This window comes from Vidua chalybeata, chromosome 18, assembly GCF_026979565.1.
Source record: "Vidua chalybeata isolate OUT-0048 chromosome 18, bVidCha1 merged haplotype, whole genome shotgun sequence".
Lineage (NCBI taxonomy): Eukaryota > Metazoa > Chordata > Aves > Passeriformes > Viduidae > Vidua > Vidua chalybeata.
Window position 1 is genome coordinate 359,734 of NC_071547.1, and position 22,752 is coordinate 382,485.

Genomic DNA, 22,752 nt, shown 5'->3' on the forward strand with positions numbered 1-22,752 from the left:
AGAAGACGTTATTAGAAGCTGCTGTGCACAACGTTTGTTGTTGGTCATTATGAGTTATGGGCAACGTGAGAGCTGCAGGGAAGAGTTTCAGGGAGTTTGCAGACACATGTGAGCTCTGCAGATGGATTCCAGGTGAGGAACCTTGCTGCAGGCTGAATGCAAAGCTGCTGCTTTCAGTCCTGGAAGCAGGACTAAAGGCCTTGTCCTTGCCTCGGGCTTTCTTAGAGCTGCCTTAGGCAAGGCTCTCCTGCTGTGCCAGCACGTGTGGGGACTTTGTGACACCCCTGGGCTCTGCCCCAGCCCCAGAACAAAGCTGTGGCTGCAGCAAGTGCTGGGCTTCAGGCTCCTCCTGCCCACTCCTTTCATGGCTCTAGGCTGATGAGAGACTGAAAATAAGTGTGATTTCAGAAGTTTGTTTGGCTTGAACTGCTGTGGATTCAAAGAGAAATTATTCATAGCAGTGGCTTTTTTGAAGTCATGGCACAACTATTACCCTTTCTGTCCAGTGAAATGCTCTTAAGTGGCTCCCCTGATCCAAATAATCTCTGCTCTTAAGACAGCAGAGCACAGCAGGAGTTATTTTCTTCTGCAGCACAAATGTATCCTGCATTGGGTGTCCAAGGCAGACTATTCAGCAAGTATAAAACAGGAACTGAATTTGACAGAAATGCCTTCAGACAGCCAGAAAGCATCTTTCACACTGTTTTTCCATCTATGTCATAGAATTGAATGCAGAAATCCATATTTGTGACACTGGGTAATTCCTGCTCCCCTACTGAAAAAAATAGAAGAAAACCCTGCCCTGCTGCACTGGGGTGGCTTTTTGTGTGTGACAAAGGCACTGGCATCTCTTCTCTGTGGTTATTCACTTTATCCTCAGTGGGTCTGGGGGAGAGAAAGCACCTTGGGAGCTGTGGAAAGCAGCAGCAGCTGCACTGCAGGGAGGGGACCAAGGCAGGGGACAGTCCTGGCTCTGCAGCCGTGCTCTGCCCTGCAGCATTCCAGGGGTGCACATTCCACCTCCTGTGCTCTGTGCTCTGCCCTGCAGCATTCCAGGGGTGCACATTCCACCTCCTGTGCTCTGCCCTGCAGCATTCCAGGGGTGCACATTCCACCTCCCCTGAGGCAATCTCTGCCTGCAGCTGGGAGAAGTTCACTCCTGAAGAGGATATAAGCAGTGAAATACCAAATAATGGCTAGTCTGGCTTTTAAGGACTAATTCTGGGATACTTTTTGCATGCTTTATGTTGGTTTGACAGGTAAACAGGCAATGTGTTCCACTGACTACACATCGCAGATTTTAATGCATAATACACAATCTAAATGGACACTGTTCAGCTCACCACAGATATTTTTTTTTATCAATTATGCTCTTTGCTGCTGCTGCAAAAAGCTGTCCATGCAAAGATTCACAGCTTAGCAGTTTCAGAGCCTTAAGCATCCCACACAGTCCCCAAAACAGAGGGTGAAAGGTCCACAGGCTGGGGTGAGGACTGAGCTTTGCCTTTTTTCCTCTATAAACACATGCGCATGGATTCCCCTGTCATTTTTTTCTTTCCTTTTAGAGATGGCAAAATATGACAAATTAGTGATACATGACTGGCTAAGTGAGAAGACATCACATCACAGAAGAGTCACATTTAGTTAACCTGTGCAGAACCTGAAACAAAAATACCTGATGGAAACATTCTACAATCAACATAACACAAATTGTAAGTTGTCTAAAACCTACTATATAAGGCTCAAGTTCTCCAAGAAGCATTTGATATTTGCCCAATTTAGGATACTTTTAGAGGGTAAAAAACTTGGTTTTGTTTTATTCTGCATTTTCTTCCAGAATATTATGAGCATGAACTAAAACTAGGGGTTTGCAATGGCAGAGTTGCTAACTGTGCTGCAGTTTTGGTGTGGTTTTCTGTGTGTATGTGTTTTGGTTTGGGTTTTTTGTTTTGAACTGTTTTATTTTTTATTCTCTGTTTGTGAGTAGATATCAGCAAAAGCTTAGCTTGGAGAATGCTTAAAGGAACCATACAGTGCCCAATCAAGCCTGATTTTATTCAGTAACAACAGAAAATAATGGGGGTGAGAGAAAATTTCAGTTTTGCCTTTGGTACGGGTGAATGAGCCAGCCTAAAGCAGCTCTCTGGGGAGCTACCCTGAGCCAAGGGAGCATCCATCAGAGAAGGGGATGGGTGAAGATTCAGGAGCAGGGCTCAGACATCCCCTGGGACCCAATGATTCTGCCCTGTGTCAGCACCTGGTGAGAATGCTGATGTCAGTGGTACATTTAGAGCTGTAATCATCCTTGACAAGATGAAATATGGCCTCTGAATTCCAAGAACATATGGGATTATTGAGAAGGAAAATGGTGTGAACAAGGGCAATTATAGCAATAACTATCCATGACACACTGCACGGAGTCAGCCAAGCATAACACAGATATAATGAAAATATTTTTAAAGGCAAACATGATGTAAGCCAGTGCTAAAATGATCTAACTTATTATTCTGTCATGAATGATAAATGTTAATAACCTCTGTGTTTCATAAAATAGCAAGAAAGCTTTCTTTTATGTATGACTTGCTACATGATTTTAAAGGATACAAAGGGAAGAAGGTTTATTGAAAGAGGATGAAAAACCCTTCTCATCTAAATTGTAATCTTTAATTTTTCAGCATATAATTGCTCTTGTTATTTTCCCACACCGCACCACATCTGCATACCTATGCAGCACAGAGGAGGCAGCTGGCAGTCTGTTAATCATCACAGAACTAGCTCTAACCTTGAAAACGAGCTGCAGGACTGCATCCCTGTGAGGGGGCTGAGGAGACAGAGATGTGACATTTCTGGACTTGCATTATCATTGTCAGATAAAAGTGTAAGAGGAATAAAGTTTTCATACAAGAAGTACTAGTTAAAAACCCATCACTTCTGACCTGCTGTGGACTGAAACCATTCCCAGAGCCAAAACTTCAGTCACAGCCACTCAGGCAAGGCCTGACCCTGGCTCTGCTCTGGTTGTTCTGAATGCCAGAAGTTCTCTTCCTGCAGTTATCCTCTGGGTATAAAGTTGAACAGAAACATTGCCTGCACATTACCTCAGCACCCTGCCGGACAGCAGGTCTCTCACAGGGTGTGTAATCGCTCTGATGCATAATTGCAACAATAGCACTGATGGGGAACCTTCATTGTTGTGCTGTTGTTTACAATCCATACCCATAGCAAAAGAATCATTTTAACAAATACAAAGTCCTTTTAGGAAATTAAGATTTCTTATTTATTTGAGGGGGAAAAAACAACAAAACTAAATTATTTTACTAATTACTGGCATAGTCATTCTTGCTACATTACCTATTTTTAAAACTCACATTTCATTCAATTAAGATTTCATACTGTTGACAAAATGATGCTGTTCAAAAAAAAAAATTGTAATAGCTGCTATACACAGGCCCATAAATAAACTGAAGATCTTCAAGCTTCAAGAGACTGAGGACAGAAAGAGATTGTTTAAAGATTCATTTGAGCATTTCTTATTCAGTACATTTGCTGCATTCAGTACCAAGAAAAACACTTTGAATCAAACAAAAAGAATGGATATCGATGGCAACAGAACACATTTGTACTTTGTGGGGATTTTCACCAGTTTATCAAAACCAGAAGGAGCCCCATGCCCAATGCAGTGTGATAAATTCAGTGCTCCAAACCTCATGGGCCATGAACAAAATAAAACTGCTTCATCCCCAGCCCCGTCCACCAGGTGCAGCAGGACCCTGCATGCACAGAGGATCCCATCCAGGAGACACAGGGCCACCAGTGCTCCCTCACAGCACTGCCCCGTCCCCTTCTGAAGTGTAAAACCAAACATGCCTCCATGCTGGCTTTAACTTTGGTGAACAATTTTAAACCAGAGCATACCTGGATGAAAAACTGACTTAGCCCTTCGTGCCACTGCCATTTTGCAGCGTCTCTTGTTGGGGTTTTTTCCAAAGGGACCTTGGTTGGTCACAAAATGACCAGTACAGCACAGGAGGAAATGCAGGTAACAAAAATTGTGCAGAGGGGAATACTCTTAAAAATTAAGATTAAAAAAAAAAACCAAAACCAAAACCAAAACCAAAACAAAACAAAACAAAAAAAAAAAAAAAAAAAAAAAAAAAAAAAAAAAAAACCACCAAAAAAAAAAAAAACAAAAAAAACCCCAAACTTTTATATGCTGTCTGGTTCATTCACAGAACTTTGTGCTATAATACAATGATTAGAAAATTATCAAGGAGGGTTTTAATCTATATTTGTGGTCACAGTATAAAAAAACCAAAAACAAACCAAAGAAACAAACCAAAACCAAAAGAACTCATATGGTCCAGTATAAAAAATATGCCTAAATACATTGTCTGCACACAATACAAACTCTGAACACTGTTATCACAGAACTCTTCTATTCCATCTCCTCTGTACATTCCAAGGGCTCTGTCTACAGGGTCTTTCAGGGAAAAGATCATTTTCAGGCCAAGAAAAGACCAAATATTTGCACAGCTGTAAGACAGAGCAGTGCAGAAAAGGCTAGGAGAAAACCATACAGAAAAGCCAAAATAAAGACACAGCCATGTACATATTTAGCTTTTACTGACCCTCTGTTTGGAGTTAGCTGTCAAGGACCGGAGTTATTTAGCATCAGGAAACATGAGATTAAAGCCCGTGGATTTCATGCCTGTAAATGTGTGATGTGCAGTTCTGCTGTGTTCCAGCTGCAGGAATCCGGCATAGAGCTGGTGCAGCTAAAATAATTTCTGTAGAATGTTTTGAGCTGTAAGCTCAACAGGCTTGGGTGGACTCTGGCTTCCAGTTTGGGGATCACACCAACAGGTGTGGGAAGGGGAAAAGGCAGGAAAGATTGGGCCAAACTGAAATAGATATTTTTTTTTTAGTGCAGGAGGGAAAGAGGGACAAAACTTGGTTTGGATCAAACAGAAATTAAATGCATTGAGTTTTTCTAAACTTTAAATTCCATGCCTTTTGTTTTAAACACTTCACTAAATTCAGTCATAATTGGTGGGTATTTCCTGTTCCCTAAAGATCAATTTACTTTCATTTTACTTTTTGATAAATTTACTATGCTATAGAAATTTCCACTCTGCACATTAGAGTGTAAATATCTTTTCTCTTGGAAACAAAAAACATTGGGACCAGGAATGGTCTGAGCTGCTGAATACGCAAACATTTAATTAAGGCTAAAAAAACCCAACACGAAACATCTTATGAAGAGGTGAGGTTGAAGAGTTGCCTATTTTCTGCCTGTTGCAGTACTTTGGTAGCCCAGTGGATCAGGCCAGTGAATTACCTGCTGATCTCTGCAGAGCAGTGCTGAGGGAGGGCTGCTGCACACAGGGGAGAGCTGGGATCAGGAGCTGTGGCTGCAAAGCCACTCTGTGGAGGGGCCTCACCTCTGGAAGTCTCTGGAGAGGCTCTGGAGTCTGGATGTCTCTGGAGACCCTGGATGCTGAGTAAGGCCCAGAGCAGGGCTCTGACCTCTGCCAGGGCTTCAGCTCTGCTTGGCTCCAGCTGGGAAGGTGCACATTTGGCACAGCTGGGGTAGCCTTGCCTCGCACTCCAAACACCACTCTGAGAGCCTACAAAACACTGCTCAGAAGAAAAATTACAATGGTTTTCTTCCTCCTTAAAGATAGTTCATAGCAGTACTAAAGCAGAAGCTACTAAATGCTGAGCAGAGTCTGAAACCACAAAAGAGACTGCAGAGACCTGTTTAAAGCTGTCTGCAGGAAACAATACATAGACTCATTTGTAGGCTGGCTGTCTTCACAGTATATCAGTGTCTTAATCTTTGTGGCAGGAATTCAGTGTCTCGAAATGACCAGTAAAAGGAGCAAGGTAAGTCACAGCGCCAGGGCTTGGTTTCTAGAAGCCACAGTGAGTTTGCACAATGCACTCAATGGAGACTTGTTGATTGAATAATGTGTATGGCAATGTGTCAGCAGACACAGATCAGCAACAGAGGGGCTCTGGGCTGCTCTAGGACAACCACAGCCAGTTGTGCCTCTGATGATAACAGGGCAACAGGAACAGCTAAAATACTACCAGGCCACATCCAGGAGATCTGCACCTTACAGGTGCTGTTTATGTGTTTATTAGCTTTGATAATCCACACCCACTTTGGCAGTGGGGTAGCTGGAACCTGCTTCTCCCTCAAGTCCTGGCTTCCTTGTAGCATCTAGATAAACACCATACTATGCATTTTGAATCAACTTCACTTTGATAATTCTGTAAGATAAAAAATGTAAACAGAGAAAGCACAGCAAGTCTGGAATAGTCTCATTACAACATCACAATTGGAAGCATTTCATTTTAGAGCATAAAAATCCATATTTTCAGAGGTATGTTACTTTCCCTCAGTTCTGGGAGCTGGAATGATTCAGAGAGCAAGAAGCCCTTCTTGCATACCTAGTGTTTTCATCATCGCTGACAAAACCATCCAGTGTATATTTGTGCTGGTCATTTTTACAGATATTGCTAGTAGCCAAGTGCTAGAATGTGTTACAGTTTTGAAGGCAAGCAATGAGGGCTATTTACTCAACAAAACAATGGCAATTCCCAATTCATTAGGCAGTGATTTAAAACCCCAGTTTTCTACTGTTACTAGCAGTGAGAAAAAGCTGGTGGACACGGTGTCGGAGGTCCTGAATGTATGGCTTGATTTTCTCTGAGGAGCTTCTGCTCCTGTCAGACTGCTGATAAATCAATGCGGTTTGCTGAATTGGTGCTTTTATCCCAGGTGTTCAGCTTCGTGGGAGTTGTGCCTGGCCTGTTCCCAGTCATCTGGAAAATAAAATAGCATAGAAAATCGATTTATTTATTTTGCCAAGCCACTCTTGCCTGGATGAAATAAAAGCTTGAAAGCATCTATTTACATTACAGTGTTGTCACAGGGTCTTGAGAACATATGCCATAAAGGATTTTTAAACAGTTATTGCCAGGATCTAAGGTGATTGACAACGATCACTTAATAACACCTATCACTTCAGATGTCTGGTTCTTTATAAAAAACAAATGTCTTCTGTCTCAAGACAATCTAAGGAGAGCTAGAAAAGGATATTCACGTGCTGGCTTAAGAGCAAAAATGCCCTATCAGAGAGCCACCATCATCAGAGCAATTGCCAAAATGCTGCTGGAATGCAGAAGTCCACTGTAATTGGTGGGAATAGCCTTATTGAACCATATCCAGAGCCCATAAAGCTGTTTGCTTTTATTTGATAGTTTCCCAGAAAGCAGAAAGTGTCCTTTGCTTTCAAAACAGATATTGAAGCTGCAACTTCATGCTTGCTGGTTCCACCTGTCTGCACCTTGCATTAGGCTGGTACTAAAAATACCCATGGGCCTGCTCTGTTCTTTCCAACAGAATTTAATCTGGAACACTCTCAAATACAGTAGGGAAAAAAAAAGAAAAAAAAAAAAGGAGCAATACTTACAATGTCTGAATTGAAGGGCTTCACATTGATGTTGCGTGTTGAACTACTGGTGAGGGACCAGACCTTGGTTTTGTGCTTAAAGGCAGCTCTAACCTTTGGCAAAAACAGTGAAACCAGTTTAAAAAGTTGTGTTTATTTTCACAGGTGCAGCCTGCAATCATTTCCCCTTTTTCCTTCCTCCACCCAAATGTCACTGTGCTATTAAACAACAAACAATCCACCCCTACACTTTTCTTTGTCTTTATGGACTTTAGACTTGGACACTTTCACATTTTCTAACTGAATACAGAGCCCCAGGCTGGAGCACGAGGTGCCCCATGCAGGCAGGCTCTCCCTGGGCTTCACACAGCCCTGACATGTCCAGGTGCCACCAGGACAGTGAGCAGCTGCCAGCCTGTTGTAAACTGAGTCATTTGAAGATGCTGGATGAAACTCCCTGGAGATGGAGCAATATTCTTCACCAAGGGGAAAATCAGCTGCAGAAAGGACAGATGGTGAGACAAGCAGGTGAGATTGGTCAAGGGCTGATGGCTGGAAGTGACTGGTGTGGAGATCAAGGAGAGTTTTTCAGACCATCCTGACCCATTCTCCTGTGATTCTTTATAATAGCAGTGCATTTCTGTCTGGGTGCACTGGGAATAAAGCCCTTTTTCACCCAACCACTTCTATACCCTGTCTATGGATGTTTCTTTACAATGTCTGAATTTTACTTCTCAGAAAGAAATTCTCAAGAATTCCTGCTGTTTAGCTAAAGGAGTATTTTAGATATGCACAGCCTATGAAAGAGCCAGTAAGACCTGCTCTCCAAAAATGACAGCTCACATCAGCTGTGTGGTTTTTGAGGATATAAATTCTGAAAAGTTTCTGAATTTAATTTCTCATGAGGTTCTGGAAAAAATGACAGCAATTCAAATATTTGTATTTGATATAAAACATTTGAAACTTGAACATTTCTAAGCCTGGGGGAGAATAGAATAAAGAAATATTTTTCCTCCCTACCTTTAACCTGCCTGCTTAATTTTAGTTGACTTCAATAAAGATCAAGAGTTTCACAGCTGGACCTGATTCTCCAAACTGATTTTGGCAGAGATCACATCAGTGAATGCTCTGAGCTGGAATAGGTTGACAAATATGAATAAATAATAATTTCTCTACAGAAGAGCTGGAGTGCTGCTGTTGCACAGGAAGCAGCAGCAGGTTATGGGGCAGAGTTACTCATTAACACCCAGGAAAAAGATCTGTGGAGAAGCAAAGCTCCGAGGGTCTCCACTGAGCATTGCCCTGGCAGGTGCTGGAAATGGCTCTCATAAAAACCATTTCTTTCAGTAATACTTGCTGCTGAGCCTTTTCTGCTATCTGCCATGGGAGGATAGGATGCTGCAAGCCAAATTTACATCAGCCTTGTCTTGGCTTTATCCCAGTTCCTTTAATGCAGCCTTAATGCAAAAAGATGCCTCAGTCCCCTATGAAAACCTGAATTCCCGCCAAGAAAAATACCTGGAATATCTTCTACTCACTATGCTTTCCCATTAAGAACTGCATGAGCAACATCCAAAAGTATGTTTCACTGAGAATAATATTTCTTTTCCTCCCTGGGACTGCAGCTGTAACAGAGACCCCAGCAGGGACTGCCAGAGTGCTGCTCCCATGTTTGAAGCATCCTCTCCTCTCAGGGCAGTCTGTGCCTGCTCAGCCCCTCCAGCTCTCAGGACAGCTTCTCTCCTGACTCTTGAACTGCCCCTCTTATCTTGGTTCTGTGTTTCAAACCTTTCTTATGCTAATTAAAACAAATGTCAAGCATGGGTAAAAATGCTGCAAGTCACAAATCCAGAAGAGTCATGGATTAATTAAAAGAAAAAGGAAATCAGTGACATAGCAGGCAATGATAATGCAGAAAGTCTGTCCTTGCTTCACACTTATGTTCTTTGAATTTGGTAACACCAAATTTATTAACACCATTTGGTTTCATACCTCTGAGTTCAGAAGACAGTGAAACAGGAACATGAAAAATCCCTGGAAAAGAAAAAAAGGGAGAAGGGTGAGGTCTGGCTGTGAAAACTCAAATTCAATAATGTGTTTCTCTCAGTATGTACAGAACAGGCATCAGGCAGCTGGAGCCCTATAAATATCTGAGTGCACTAAACCAGAGTGTCCCAAGTGAAACTGGAGAAACCTGCAGCATTAGGTTATTGTGGGGCTTGTCTGGAACTATTCCTGTAAAAAAAACACCTCCTAAACTTTGCTGTACTAAAGGAAAAATCTGGCTGAAAGTATGCAGAAATTCTTGTTTCATGACAACAGGAGAACTTTTTGTTTGTGGTTGCAAAGACCAAGGAGAGGGAAATGCTCTTAGGGAAACGCCAGATCAGGATTTTTCAGGTTAGAAAAGCAAGGTATTAGCACTAGGAGAATTTTTACAGCAGAATTTTGCTATCTTTGGGCTTTTAGTCCAATGCAAAGTGAAAAGGCCTCATCCTTTTTCCTCACAAAATAAGTTTGTTTTTCTGGCAGTAGTATTTAGCACCAAGAACCCTGTTTTACTGTTTTTGTATCCATAGTGCTGTTTGTTTCCAAGACAAGAAAGGATTTACAGGAGATGTTTTTTTCTTCCTCTCTGTAACCAGTGCTTGGGAAAGAACTGTAACACGCCTATAGGGTTTTGCCTGGACTGAAACGTCTCCTTAAAGCTAAGCAGATGTTTACAATTCCTCCCTGGACAGAGCTCTTTTTCTGGATTGCTGTGCCAAGGAGATGAAGGCTGAGTTTCCTGCATGCAGGAGTTCTGTACAGCACAGGGAATAGCTCCACTTTTGATCTTGCCCATAAACTTCTGTTTGCTTTCCTTTAGTCTCAGTAATGAAGCCTCAAACTGGCATTGAATAATTGGCCTGGTATCTCTACTGAAGAATCCTGCCTGTGGTACACAGTGCTGGAAGAATGAATTTCATTTCATTTCTGAAGCTCAGCGCTGTCTCATTTATTTAATTATTGCTACTGGAAACAATAAGGAGCGGGATACAAGTTCTGTTCTAACAAAGACAAGCAATTGCCAGCACTCTGTGCTTAGCACAGAATTAAAAGACAGAGGAAGGAACACTGAATAAAATGCAATAAACATAAACATCAGAAGACATTACTAATGATCCATTTAATTGGATCTCAGAAGCACTTCTGTAACCATAAATTTTCCCACCAGGTACTTACCTGTAGTGAATTAAAAACAGCAAATATATACTGAAATACTAAAGCGTGGGCATTGACAGCCAAAACACCAAAGATCCACGAGCTCCCCAAGATTGGTAAGAGAACAGCCACGGCTTTAGCTGTTAGTCTGTAGGAGAAAATGAAAATAGGAAACTGTGGTGAGACCATTAAAGAAATGTCAGCCTCCACACCAAGGAGTTTATCAATTATGTTCTTGCAGCAAGGCAGCAGGTGGAACTCTTCTTTATCATGAAATTCTTTTAATGGGAAAGATTTTAATTATTTTTTCATCTGTGAAAATACGGATAACAGAACACTGGTATCACACAGGATAAATACAGATGGTGAGTCAGGAACTGAGGGAGCAGGGAAAGAGATCTGGGGGATGGTCATAAAAATACTGCAGTCATATCTCCAGTTTACAGAGAAGTTTGTTAGTGGGCAGCCAAGTGCAAGGGCCAAAGAACAGTGAGCACTGCACATGCAGGTCACAGCCCACACACATTCATGGTGTGGGCACTCTGTGATCACCCAGAAAACTCATCAGTCCTCGTGGCAAGCCGTTCTTGCCATCCAGGCACTGCTAACCAGAGCCAGGAGCAATTTCCCCTCCAAGGAGGAGCAGGTGAACCTTTGCACACCAGGCACATTTTCAGTGACAGCTCTCAAAGACAAACTCCTCCTCCTGGCCAGCTGAGAACAACTTTAGCAGGACAAGACAGAAAGCACAAAGAAGGGACCAGTCCCCATTTGGAACATGGGCCAAGAAGGCAAATCTAATCCCAGCTTTCAGCACTGCAAACACTTAGAGAACTCCTTTTGTAGCCCATGGGATTCATGCAGAATTATCAAAATAAGTGCTTAAAATATCAGTTAATTCAGTCTATGGTACAATTACAGATAGAGGAGCTAAGGAGCAGAAAAGAAACAGGGGTAGTGAGAAACTAAAAGTCAATCCCTGCTTGCTAAAACCATGTTTTTTAGAAATGATCAGATTTCTATTTAGATGGGAGCCTATGCAAGGGAAAAAGCTGTTTCAGGGAGAATAATGTCCTACTTGTGCCTTGTGCCCCTCGTACAGATTAAAGCACACATTGAGAGAAATGCACAGAGCTGCCTGACAGGAGACTGCTTGTAATTACAGCAAACACAAAACAAATGATAATTTTGTACAACACAATTAAATGAAGAAATCTTTTAATTAAACTTAGAGACAAGATGTCTTGTTCATTTCCGTGACCTGAGCACACACTTCATTATATCAACTAAAAGTGCGTCATGAAGTTTATAGGGAACTCTGGGACAGGGAAGCATCTAGATTTTTTTTTTTTCTGTTCTGGTTTGGGGTTTTTTTCTGTATTGATTCATATCTCTGTATGCTCAGCCATGAATATTTCTGCACAATTCAGTCTAATTCTTCAAGGAATTTTTTGAGTCAGAAAATGAAGGAATATCTTAAAGCTTGAGGTCCTATTTAAATTTTAAAATGTATTTTAAAATATACAATTTTTAAACAACTTATACAAGTTTATTTTTGTGAATCAAATATGCTTTGGTTTTTTTTTTTTTTTTTCTCTGATAGGATTAAAGCTCCTCCCCAAACTCTAAGATAAAATGTGCTGCACTGGGGCCTGCCAGCAGAACAGCTCTTGCCACGGGCTTTGTGCAGGAGGAGCTGTGAAATGCCACTGAGCACTCAGGAAAATGCAGTGTGCAGGATCAGGAGCTGGGCAGGCCAGTGAACACCTGGGGATGGAGTAGGTACCTGCAGACCCTGGGAGGGTTCAGGGTTTGAACACCTGGGGGTGGAGCAGGTACCCCCAGACCCTGGGAGGGTTCAGGGTTTGAACACCTGGGGGTGGAGCAGGTACCCCCAGACCCCAGGAGGGTTCAGGAGTTTGAACGCCTGGGGATGGAGCAGGTACCCCCAGACCCCAGGAGGGTTCAGGGTTTGAACACCTGGGGGTGGAGCAGGTACCCCCAGACCCTGGGAGGGTTCAGGGTTTGAACACCTGGGGGTGGAGCAGGTACCCCCAGACCCCAGGAGGGTTCAGGGTTTGAACACCTGGGGGTGGAGCAGGTACCCCCAGACCCTGGGAGGGTTCAGGGTTTGAACACCTGGGGGTGGAGCAGGTACCTGCAGACCCCAGGAGGGTTCAGGGTTTGAACACCTGGGGGCGGAGCAGGTACCCCCAGACCTCAGGAGGGTTCAGGGTTTGAACACCTGGGGGTGGAGCAGGTACCTGCAGACCCCAGGAGGGTTCAGGGTTTAACCCTGTGCAGCCTGAACCAGCAGGGACTGCCTCACCCAACACAGCTCCACTTGTAAAACTGCCTTCATCACAAACCACCTTGTTTTCTTTTTCTCTTTTGTTCTCACACTGGTTTAATAAAATTTTCAGTTTGAAATATAATTTTCCTCAACTATTTTGTTGCCAAAAATGTTATTGTTTCCCTTGGAGTCAGAGCATAAAAGACTTTGTCTGATTTGTAGCTGGGGGCAGAATAGTCAGGCAATTTTCAGTATTTTCAAAACCATTCTTACAGTTTGGATTTCCAGAAAGCTTTAATATTGCAAATTACTCATATAATTTTAAAAATCACATTTTAATAAAGATGGCTCTTTTTAAGCCCAAAGTTCAGCACATGTGCAGAACTCCATAACTAAAATGAAAATACAATCCAGATGTGGAATTTTCCATGCAAAAGTATTAATGTTTCATGCACACTCTTTTAGAAAAGCAGCCATGTGAAGGTGAAATTCATTTAAGACTGAGGGTCAGCTCTGCCTATGATTCTCTTAAATCTCAGAAAGACTTTTTTGAATTTTTCCCTAGTTATTGCATAGCCTTCTATGCTTACATGTTTGGAATTTAATCCTCTGTAGGAAATTATTAATTCAAGGTGTTTATGAGCTTTACCTGCCAATCAAAGGACCCAGCTTTACAATTCTTGGAGCTTTTTTATCTTCTTCCACTTACCCCTCCCCTTCCTACCCTTATTCCATTTTAATCTTTGAACTTTAAACAAGAAAAATACTAACTGTAAAATGCTGCTTCAGAATGCCATTAAGGTAGCAAGGTTAAAAAAATCCTAGAAATACAAAAGTTAATGTTCCATTAGGTGCATTAATTCTGACACACTGCACATACTTGATTCATTTTTTTTTATTCCAGTTTTTCTTTGCTACATGAATATTTTAGTAGATTAGTTCTAGTACACTAAGATATAGAGCACAATCAAATAGATGTTTTTGGAGAAGGAAGTCTTCCCCATGCACGACTTATGCTGTGCAACCTAAAAAAAATAGTCACTAGCATCAATGAGGCTTTATATAGTCCATAAAATTGGTGACATGGAGCAATAATTCGGGCAGGGCTGTGCTTACTTTGCAGGCACTGTGGTTCAGCCCCTCCAGGACTTCATAAACCTTGCTAGAAGCTTTTTTCTTGTGCCCAAATGTGTCAGAAAACAGAACAGCCATCTACATTTCTCCTGAGTGCCCCTTCTCATGCCCTGGCCTTGGCCATTAACAGCCTGTTTCTCACATACACTTTTCAAAGCTCAGGTGTTGTTACTTTTCTGCAGTCCAACAGCGCCAAGTTTGGTGAGATGTTGTGTCTCTGCATCTATAGACACTGAAGGATCAGTCCTGGAACGAATTCATTTAGAACAAAGCAAATCCAGCACAGAATCTCCTTTCTATTGTTATATTTTGCCAAGTTTGTTTTTTTGAGTTTTTTTTTTTTTTTGTTTTTTTTTTTTTTTTTTTTTTTTTTTTTTTTTTGTTTTGTTTTGTTTTGTTTTGTTTTGTTTTGTTTTTTTTTTGGTTTTGGTTTTTTGGTTTTTTGGTTTTTTTTTTAGGTATATACCTGTCATTACATAGACAACTTCTGGAAAACACAAAAATACTTAAGAGTCTGATTTAATTTTTACATCTAGAGAGTATGGAGAAGCCTTTGGGAGAGGATTAGCTGTACACAGCCTACCTGTGAATTCAGCCTGTGGTTCAGGGCTGCTCACAGCCTGCCCCAGCACCACACACCCCTTTCCCTGGGGGCAGAGGCTGCTGCAGCTCCCCTCTCCCAGGAGCACCTGGCAGGGCTGGGGGAGCCTTGTGAGCTCACAAGTGCCTTGTGAGCACAGAGCCTGGGCCAGGGGCTGCGGCTGTGGCAGGTCCTGTCAGCTCAGGGGCTGCCCTGCGGGTGTGGCAGGTCCTGTCAGCTCAGGGGCTGCGGGTGTGGCAGGTCCTGTCAGCTCAGGGGCTGTCCTGCGGCTGTGGCAGGTCCTGTCAGCTCAGGGGCTGCCCTGCGGGTGTGGCAGGTCCTGTCAGCTCAGGGGCTGTCCGACGGGTGTGGCAGGTCCTGTCAGCTCAGGGGCTGTCCTGCGGGTGTGGCAGGTCCTGTCAGCTCAGGGGCTGCCCTGCGGGTGTGGCAGGTCCTGTCAGCTCAGGGGTTGTCCTGCGGGTGTGGCAGGTCCTGTCAGCTCAGGGGTTGTCCTGCGGGTGTGGCAGGTCCTGTCAGCTCAAGGGCTGTCCTGCTCACCTGAGCACTCGTGGCTGAGCCCCTCTGGCAGAGAGCCAGAGTCCAGTTCCTTTGAAAATCCTCAATCCATTTTTCAGACACCTCTGGCGAGAACAGCATTCACTTCCATTAATTGCTAAGCTGTCCATTTAACACCCTTTCAATCTGCAGTTGAAAAGAAATGTTTTCCTTCCCTTTTCCTGTTCTTAGGGTTGAATTCTATTTCCTGAGAACTTAAACCTGCCTAATAGAGATCTTTTCCCAACCAAATTTCTTCCACTGGCTTTTTTTTTCCAGTTGCTTTTGTTTCAGCACTCACTTTAGGACAGGATTTTGAAATCTTCTGTGTGTCTTGCTGGGTGACAGGCTGTTAGGCAGCATTTTAACCCAGCTGAAATCACTCAGCAGGGGAAGGGAGGTTTTCTGAGCTGGATAATTACCTTGGCTGTACTGCAGCCCCTGTGTGCAAGAAGCACAGGCTTCAGCACCTCTGAGATGTATTTTCATTACCAGCACCATCTGAAATCATGGCACAGTTCCTGACGTTACCAGGGACACGTTCCCAAGAGCACAGCTGGCCCTTCCAGTGTGTTGCATTTGCAGTTGGTGTGGAACAGCTCCACTCAGCTGTGATGGCTCCCCTTCCTCAGTTCCTCTCTGCCCTGCTCTGCCCCTGCCCTGAGCACGCTGTCCATATTTACACCAGTGCAGAACGACCACACTGACACCTTACAGGAGAGAAATTTCACTGCTGGCAGAAAGAAAACTTTATTACTTCTGTGAAGGGGACCCCTAATTCACAAATCAATTTTATTGGTTCTATATGGAGCACTAATCCTTTTAAGACTTCTGACATCCACTTTTCTGTCATGATGCCTGCTAAAGTAAGAACTAAATTCAGACCCATAAGCCAAGATTATATAATCATTGGAGGAAAGACTGTCTAAAAAAAAAGCAAAATTCCCTCACCACAACTCACAGGACAAGACAGGTCTTTTAACTGAAGTTTCTCTCTTGTTTCTTGAGCTCCTCTCTAGTCACTTCCAGCAGTACACTTTGTGTTTTATATAAAAATAAATAAATCCCCAAAGCCATGACTATCATTTCAGACTCGTGGCTGAAAAAAAATTAATTTAATTGCAGTTTCCTGTTTGTTACAAGTAGTGTTTACTCACTCCTAAGCTGGAAGTTGGAGAGATGCTGGGAAACCACGTGTAGCAATTCTGACTGTGAATGAAAGTGATTTTCACACAGAGCCCTGTCTCCTGAGCTGGCTGTGCTGGCTGCTGGCCCTGCTGAGCCCTGAGGAGCACAGCCCCAGGAGCTCTGTGCTGCTCACTGGGCTTCCCACAGCTCCTTCCGTACTCTGAGGAGCAAAACCAAGAGCTGCAGGTGCTGAGCTGCCACCAACACCGAAAGCACAAAGGGAACAATAATGGTGACAGCTCATCTATTTGATGGAACTAGGCAGCAAATGGCAGAAAAACCACAGAACAATCTTCAGGGCTGATGAAGAGCCACTGAGTCCATTTGGGATCTAGAGGAGTGAGCTCCCTCGCACTCTGCAAAGAAAAAAAAATCTCTTTATTTGGAGAAATGCCCTGGGGGTGCTGGAGCTGCTCAGCAGAGCGGCCAAAGCTCAGCCTCAGAGCCAAATCCCTCAGCCCCCTTCCAGCCTAGCAACCAATTTACTGCCACACTGTGGAGGTGGCATCAGAGCAGGGCTGGGGGCGTTCCACTAAATGAAATTCAGCTCTGGATGCTGTCAGACGTCTTTCTTCATCTAGTGGGTAGAACTTTCATCCTAAAAGGACACACATGGATTTTACTTCTGCTCCTGACTCCAAGCAGCAGCTCACGAATTCCTGCAAATATACATGTACCACCTCCTCCTCCTCCTCCTCCTCTTTGTCCTGGCTGCTGGCACAAGGAATCTACTTTAATCTGCACATACACAGTTGCTTACCTAATCTTGGGTGATTTCTAAGCAGAACTATAGCAAATTAAAGGGAAGAAAAAAGACAAAACTAATAACTGCAGAGGCCATTTCCCATTTCCCAAATGTTATTTGCACTTTCAAAATAATGGTGTGAATCTGACTAAGAACCATTTACAGTCACTTCAGATCATTGCTTTCTTGTGGGTGTCATTTATAACCCAGGAAGAGGCTGCTAAATGAAAGCATTGTAGCTACAGGAAAAAATAATTCTAGGCTGCAACAGCAAATAAATTCAGATTGATTTTTATCACATGAGTGGGAAGGGAGGTGGAATTGTTCCTTTTCTCAGTGTTTAACAGTCTGCCCTCTCACCACAGACCCTCACAAGAAGGCAGATGTTGCCAAAGCAGCCTCACCTCTCACACGCCTTCCCAAAAGTCTCAAACTGCTTTAGGAGACACAGCATTTGCCCAGGACACTGGAGGCCTGGGCTCAAATCAGCTTTTGCCCAAGGGATTGCACTTTCCATTTTTGCAGAAAAGCGTTTTGACTCCCTGCTTGATGCTCATTCTTGCCTGTTGAACCTGTCCCACAATTATATATTGAATAATTAAATATTGTCTGGCTCAGAGAGAGAAGGTGAGCTCCACAGATTAGTCACAAGGCAGTCCCTGAGAGAGGAGAGTCCTACCTAATCCTTGCTTTATTAATATTGCTGAATTTATATTAAATATTCAGTAGAGCAGAGACTGAAACTCAAGTCTCACTTCAAATCCCCATCAAGCCAGACAAAATTAAGGCCATGACCAGAAATGGAGCTACCTTAGGAATTTTAATACTGAGAAGGCAACTCCAGGGGCTGCAGCACTGACTTCAGCATCTATCCAGGGATTTAGGAATCCCTGTCTTGCTAAGGCTTTCCACAGATCAAGTCCCTTGTCACCTTCATTGCTTCCTAAAAATGCAAAAAAAAAAAAAAAAAAAACTTCCCAAAAAATAAGTAGTGAACCAAAACATGTCTTTCTCCTTGTCTTTAGTGCAACTTATTAAAAACAAATATGAAGAATTAAAACATAACTGAGTTTTAGGAGTTTGTGATTTCCCCGGGAAAACAGAACTGCAGGGGGTTTTTACCATTCTTTTTCTACAATTCCTTTCTCCAGCATTATTTGATACTAATTCTCTCATTGCACTGCTGTTGAGACAGCATTCTCTGCTTGTCAATCCCCAAGCCCAAGGTAAGAGCTAATTTTCCACTGAGCTTTGCCATTAAGTCATCAAAGAAAATGAGAGTTATTCTCCCAGCAGAAGAGGGTTCCACAGGCAGTCAAGGGTGCTGATAAATGGGTGAGGATGGGGAGGGCTGGGACCTGCCCTGGAACCTCTGCACAGCCACTGCTGCCTGCTCTCCTTCCCGAGGGACACCAGAGGCTGCTCTGCTCTCAGAGCATCACCACCACTGCAGGGGCTGGCCTCCTGCCCTGCCTGCCTGCATCTTTGTGTTCTGATCCTCAAAGCACTGCGTGTCTCTGGGCTCCTTCCTGCTCTGCCTCTCCTGGAGCATCACTTGAGAGCCTCGGGAGGAGCCCCGGTGGCACAGAACGAGTTTTCTCTTTTCCATGGCAACTGCTAAAGGAGCATGCAGGACAAATGTCCCCTGTCAGGGAGGCACTTCAGGTCACAGTGAGCAGAGACACAGTCCTGTAGCATAAATTCACAATCACTGGTGCATTTCTTTAACAGCCAGGTAGGCAGAATGGGCAGGCTCTTTGTTTCAGTCACAGGTTACACTTTTTGGAAATCCAAAAAATGTGGCTGCTGAAAATGCATTAGACTCCAGAAATGGATGACAGAACAAATTTCCCAGGAGTGCTTGTTGATGACCATGGCCAGAAGCCAAAATAATTAAATTCTTAGAAAACCATGTGGAAAATGAAAGCAGTTTAAAAGGAAAAGAACTGGCCCTGATCCTTACAATAGTGAAGATTTATTTCTTTCTTGAACATAAATGTTCACTTGCCTATTTCCCACAGTGTTTGGCTCTTTCCTAAAAGATTCTGGAGTTACTTCATAGAGCTAAGAGTGGGGGGAAAAGAGACAAGAAAATATTACCCACTTCCATTAGAGGTTTTCTTTAATAGTCTCTCAAAAGCAAATTGACAAGAAAGTCTGGAGGGATTCCTTTGAATTTTTAAAAGAAAATAAATTACAATTTTCTAATGGGTAAGTTTTTTGGGTTTGTTTTTTTGGGGGGGGGGGGTTCTTAACATACCATGCTATTATTAGGGGCCAGTTTGTCTCCAAAGTTAAGACAAAAAAGCAACACTGTTCTCACAACCAGACAACAAAAACTAAGGAGGAGGATTGGGTTTCATGGATATCCAGTTTGGCATGAGCAAGCCCTGGGCTGAAGAGGTAATGGTATTAGTTCTGTCTCTAGGTCAAAGATATCAAATAATTGATAAATATGGTTGTAAAGTCAATAGGAGCAAGAGGATAATCCAAGCTTGCTGCTCTCTGCCTGTGTGGAACTGGTGTGACCCTTCAGATTCCTCCCCCAGCACAGAACTGGTGCCGTGGGCTCAGCCCGGGAGGAGGCATTGCTCGTGGCAGCTCATTCCCAAATCCTCCTCACCTGTCTCAAGGACAAGGAAACACAAACGTCTCCAGGGGTCAGATGCTGCCTGTGGGGGAGCAGGCTGGATGTGATCTACTCTTCTTTCTACACCTGCTTAGGTCTTCCACTTCTCCATTGTTCCCTCCTTTTTCTGAGCTCCCAGCACAGGACCTCTCCCGTCTCATGACAGCACTCTGTGCACTGTGCCGAGGCAAGCTGTCAGTGCGGGGCAGGAATCTGCATCAGCCCAGCCCTTCCTGCTATTGGCTACATGTCTGCAAGTCATCTTGAAACAATACTCTGAAAATTAGTCTTATTGCGCTGTTTACAGCCATCTCAATCTTCTTTAAAGCTATTCTATCATGTGGTGAAGGTGTCTGTTTTCCTGCAGTAAACTGAGCTGGCAGAGCCACTGCTAATAAAGAGGGGTTGCCAAATGCCAGGAGCCGTGGAAAGGGCCCCGTGGCGTTCCCTTCTCCTCCCAGAGCAGGAGCTGTGCAGGAAGCACTGCCATGACTGCAGTCCTGATGGGAAAGGGCACAGCTTGCTCGGGAAGGGCACACAGGGAGGAGAAAGGGTGCACCAGAAACACAGACCCGCTCAGAGAGAGAGAAAACACAAGCAGGCAGACTTCCACAAACCTCTGGGCCAGAAGAAAGCAAAGGAAGCAGAAGAGTGTGGCAGTGCACATCTCTTTTGCCTTGCCAGACCAGGAGGATGAAGTGCATGGGGTCTTTCTTCCCTAAAAATGTTGAGATTTGTCCAAAGCACAGGATTGCAGAGAGCTAGCTTCATTTAATTAATTATAACTATAATGAAACACAGTTTATAGACCTGTTTTTTGGACTTACAAAGCTACAGTCTGTGATAAAAATCCATTATGATTAATTTTGTTTTCCCTGCTCTGGGATGTCAAACCAGGCACACAATATGCTAAAAATAAGAAGTAGCCCCTACCCTGTGCTCCATGTATCGTGTTGGGGTTTGAGCTATCAAGAAAAATGTGTTTTATGGAAAGACTGGAGGTAAGCATCAAAAACTATCAATAATCTAGAAAACATGGCCTGTCAAAAATGGCCAAGGCTCCAATTCCTTCTGTTTCAAACTGTCCTTGAAGAAACATCAACTTTTCAAGAGAAAAAAAAAAGCTTCCGAGCTAGTACCTGAAGAGACTCCGAACTCCATCAGCAGAGGCTTTTACCAGTAAATGTGATTGTATTCTACACACATTTCAAAATTGTCAGAGACAATTACACAGCCATTTACCACTCCTGAGCTGACAAGTGGCAACAAACTGCACAGCTGGGTAGTTCTGTAGCCCTGGAACACCCAGAGAAAGCAGCCTTCTCTAGGAACTTGTAGTTTGGCAAATATTTCTGGCTTTTAACTTGAAGACAGTGGGACCCGTATTTTAATTGAGGATGGCAGAGTAACAATCACGTCAAATAATGAGGACAATTTTTGAGGAACAGCATTCACCCCCTGAGGAGCTGAATTCTGAGGATGATCTCCTGACCCCGACAGTCTCAGTGACCCTTAATTACGCAACGCTATCAGCAGAACAATCTTCTCCCGTTTCCATGGCAACGGCAGCACGAACAGCAAAGGACCAAGGTCAGGCTGAGCAGAGAAGTCATTTTCTGTGCAGTGGCTCATGTGAGCTTTAGCTGCAGCAGTGGCAGATAAATCGCTGTATCCATCCCTGCCTGGCCTCCTGTCTCAGATGGACACACCAGGAGCAGAGAAACAGGATGCAAGGCTGCTGCAGCCCCTTGCCTTTATCGTGTACCTGAAGAGAGCACCTCAAAGTTTAAAAGCATTTTTGATACTAAGAGAGTACATTTTCTTTATTGCAATTACCTGTGTTTTCCATTTATTTTATTTTCAGAGTGCTTCATTGGGAAAATATGTAAACCACACAGCTCAGAGCTGTGTCACACTGGGCAGTGATTTACAGGCTGCCCAGAGCGCTGCACAAGGCACATGCTTAAATAACATTCATATTCTGCAATGGCACAACTGTAATATTTGTTCTTATTATTCTGCATAAAGCTGACACAGAGTTGCAGGATTATAAATTGGAGCCAAGGGTGTAAATGAAGCAGTTCAAGCAAACTCTTGAGGTTATTGCTGTTCACAGGGAATTGTCCCATTTTGTGATGAACGGGCAGCGTTTAATTGTTGCTCAGGAGCCAGGCATCAAGCTGTGACTCACAGCCTCGTCCTCCCACCAGCACTTTCATGGCTTAAAATCTGATATTAAAAGATGGAAAACTACATCCAGCTAGGACATTTTAAAAACAAGTTAATGTGAGCTTCAAAGCTATAGATTTTTGAAACCTGAAAGTTTCTGTTGCTATAATTCTAGAAGCAAAGGAGACAAGCTGTCCTTTAGATAACTTTGGCAGCAGGGAGGGGGACAGTGGAGTGACAGCACCATGAGCTGTTCCCCGATGTCTCAATGCCATATTGTTACCAACACCCTTGACCTGACTCCTCTCTACCTGGCACCTCGTGTGCCACGAAGGACTCATCAGGAGTGAAACAACCTTAGGCATGGGGCCAGCAGAGATTTTGTTCTCATTAAATGCTGTGTAAATCCTGGTTTGTCTCAAGGAGATGAGATCTGAGCCCCCAGGCTCCTGCAGAGAACAGATTACACCTGCAGCCACTGCCCTTGGAGTCTGGCAGGGACTGGTAGGCTGGAGTCAAGAAATTGATCCAGCCATAGGTCAATAAGTACAACACAAGCTTCTTGACATTCCCATCTAGACAAGATGATAAATGGCTGGAGGGTGGCTTGGTATGGCCCCTTCTCTCATACCCTACACCTCCAGCACTGATTCTGTTGTGTTCACAGCAAGGTTTCATCACAGGGATTTAACTAGCAGGTTTTAATAAACCTTATTCTATCCTGACATTCACATGTGAAAGTAAACATGACTAAGCACCTCTAATAAAAATTGTTTTCTCTTTATACTCAGAAAA

The 22,752-nt window shown here is 43.4% G+C and overlaps 1 protein-coding gene across 2 annotated transcripts in view; it reads right to left on the reverse strand.

Annotated features, from left to right (window-relative positions):
* Positions 1–6,104: 6,104 nt before the first annotated feature.
* ADGRD1 (adhesion G protein-coupled receptor D1) overlaps positions 6,105–22,752 on the reverse strand; it is a 129,992-nt gene continuing 113,344 nt past the window's right edge. For both annotated transcript variants that reach the window (XM_053959641.1, XM_053959640.1), the window contains 4 exons: positions 10,686–10,812; positions 9,453–9,494; positions 7,482–7,574; positions 6,105–6,831 (listed from right to left, as the gene is read on the reverse strand). In XM_053959641.1, the coding sequence (XP_053815616.1) occupies positions 6,736–6,831; positions 7,482–7,574; positions 9,453–9,494; positions 10,686–10,812 (358 nt within the window). In that variant the 3' untranslated portion in view covers positions 6,105–6,735. The remainder of the gene's footprint in view (positions 6,832–7,481; positions 7,575–9,452; positions 9,495–10,685; positions 10,813–22,752) is intronic.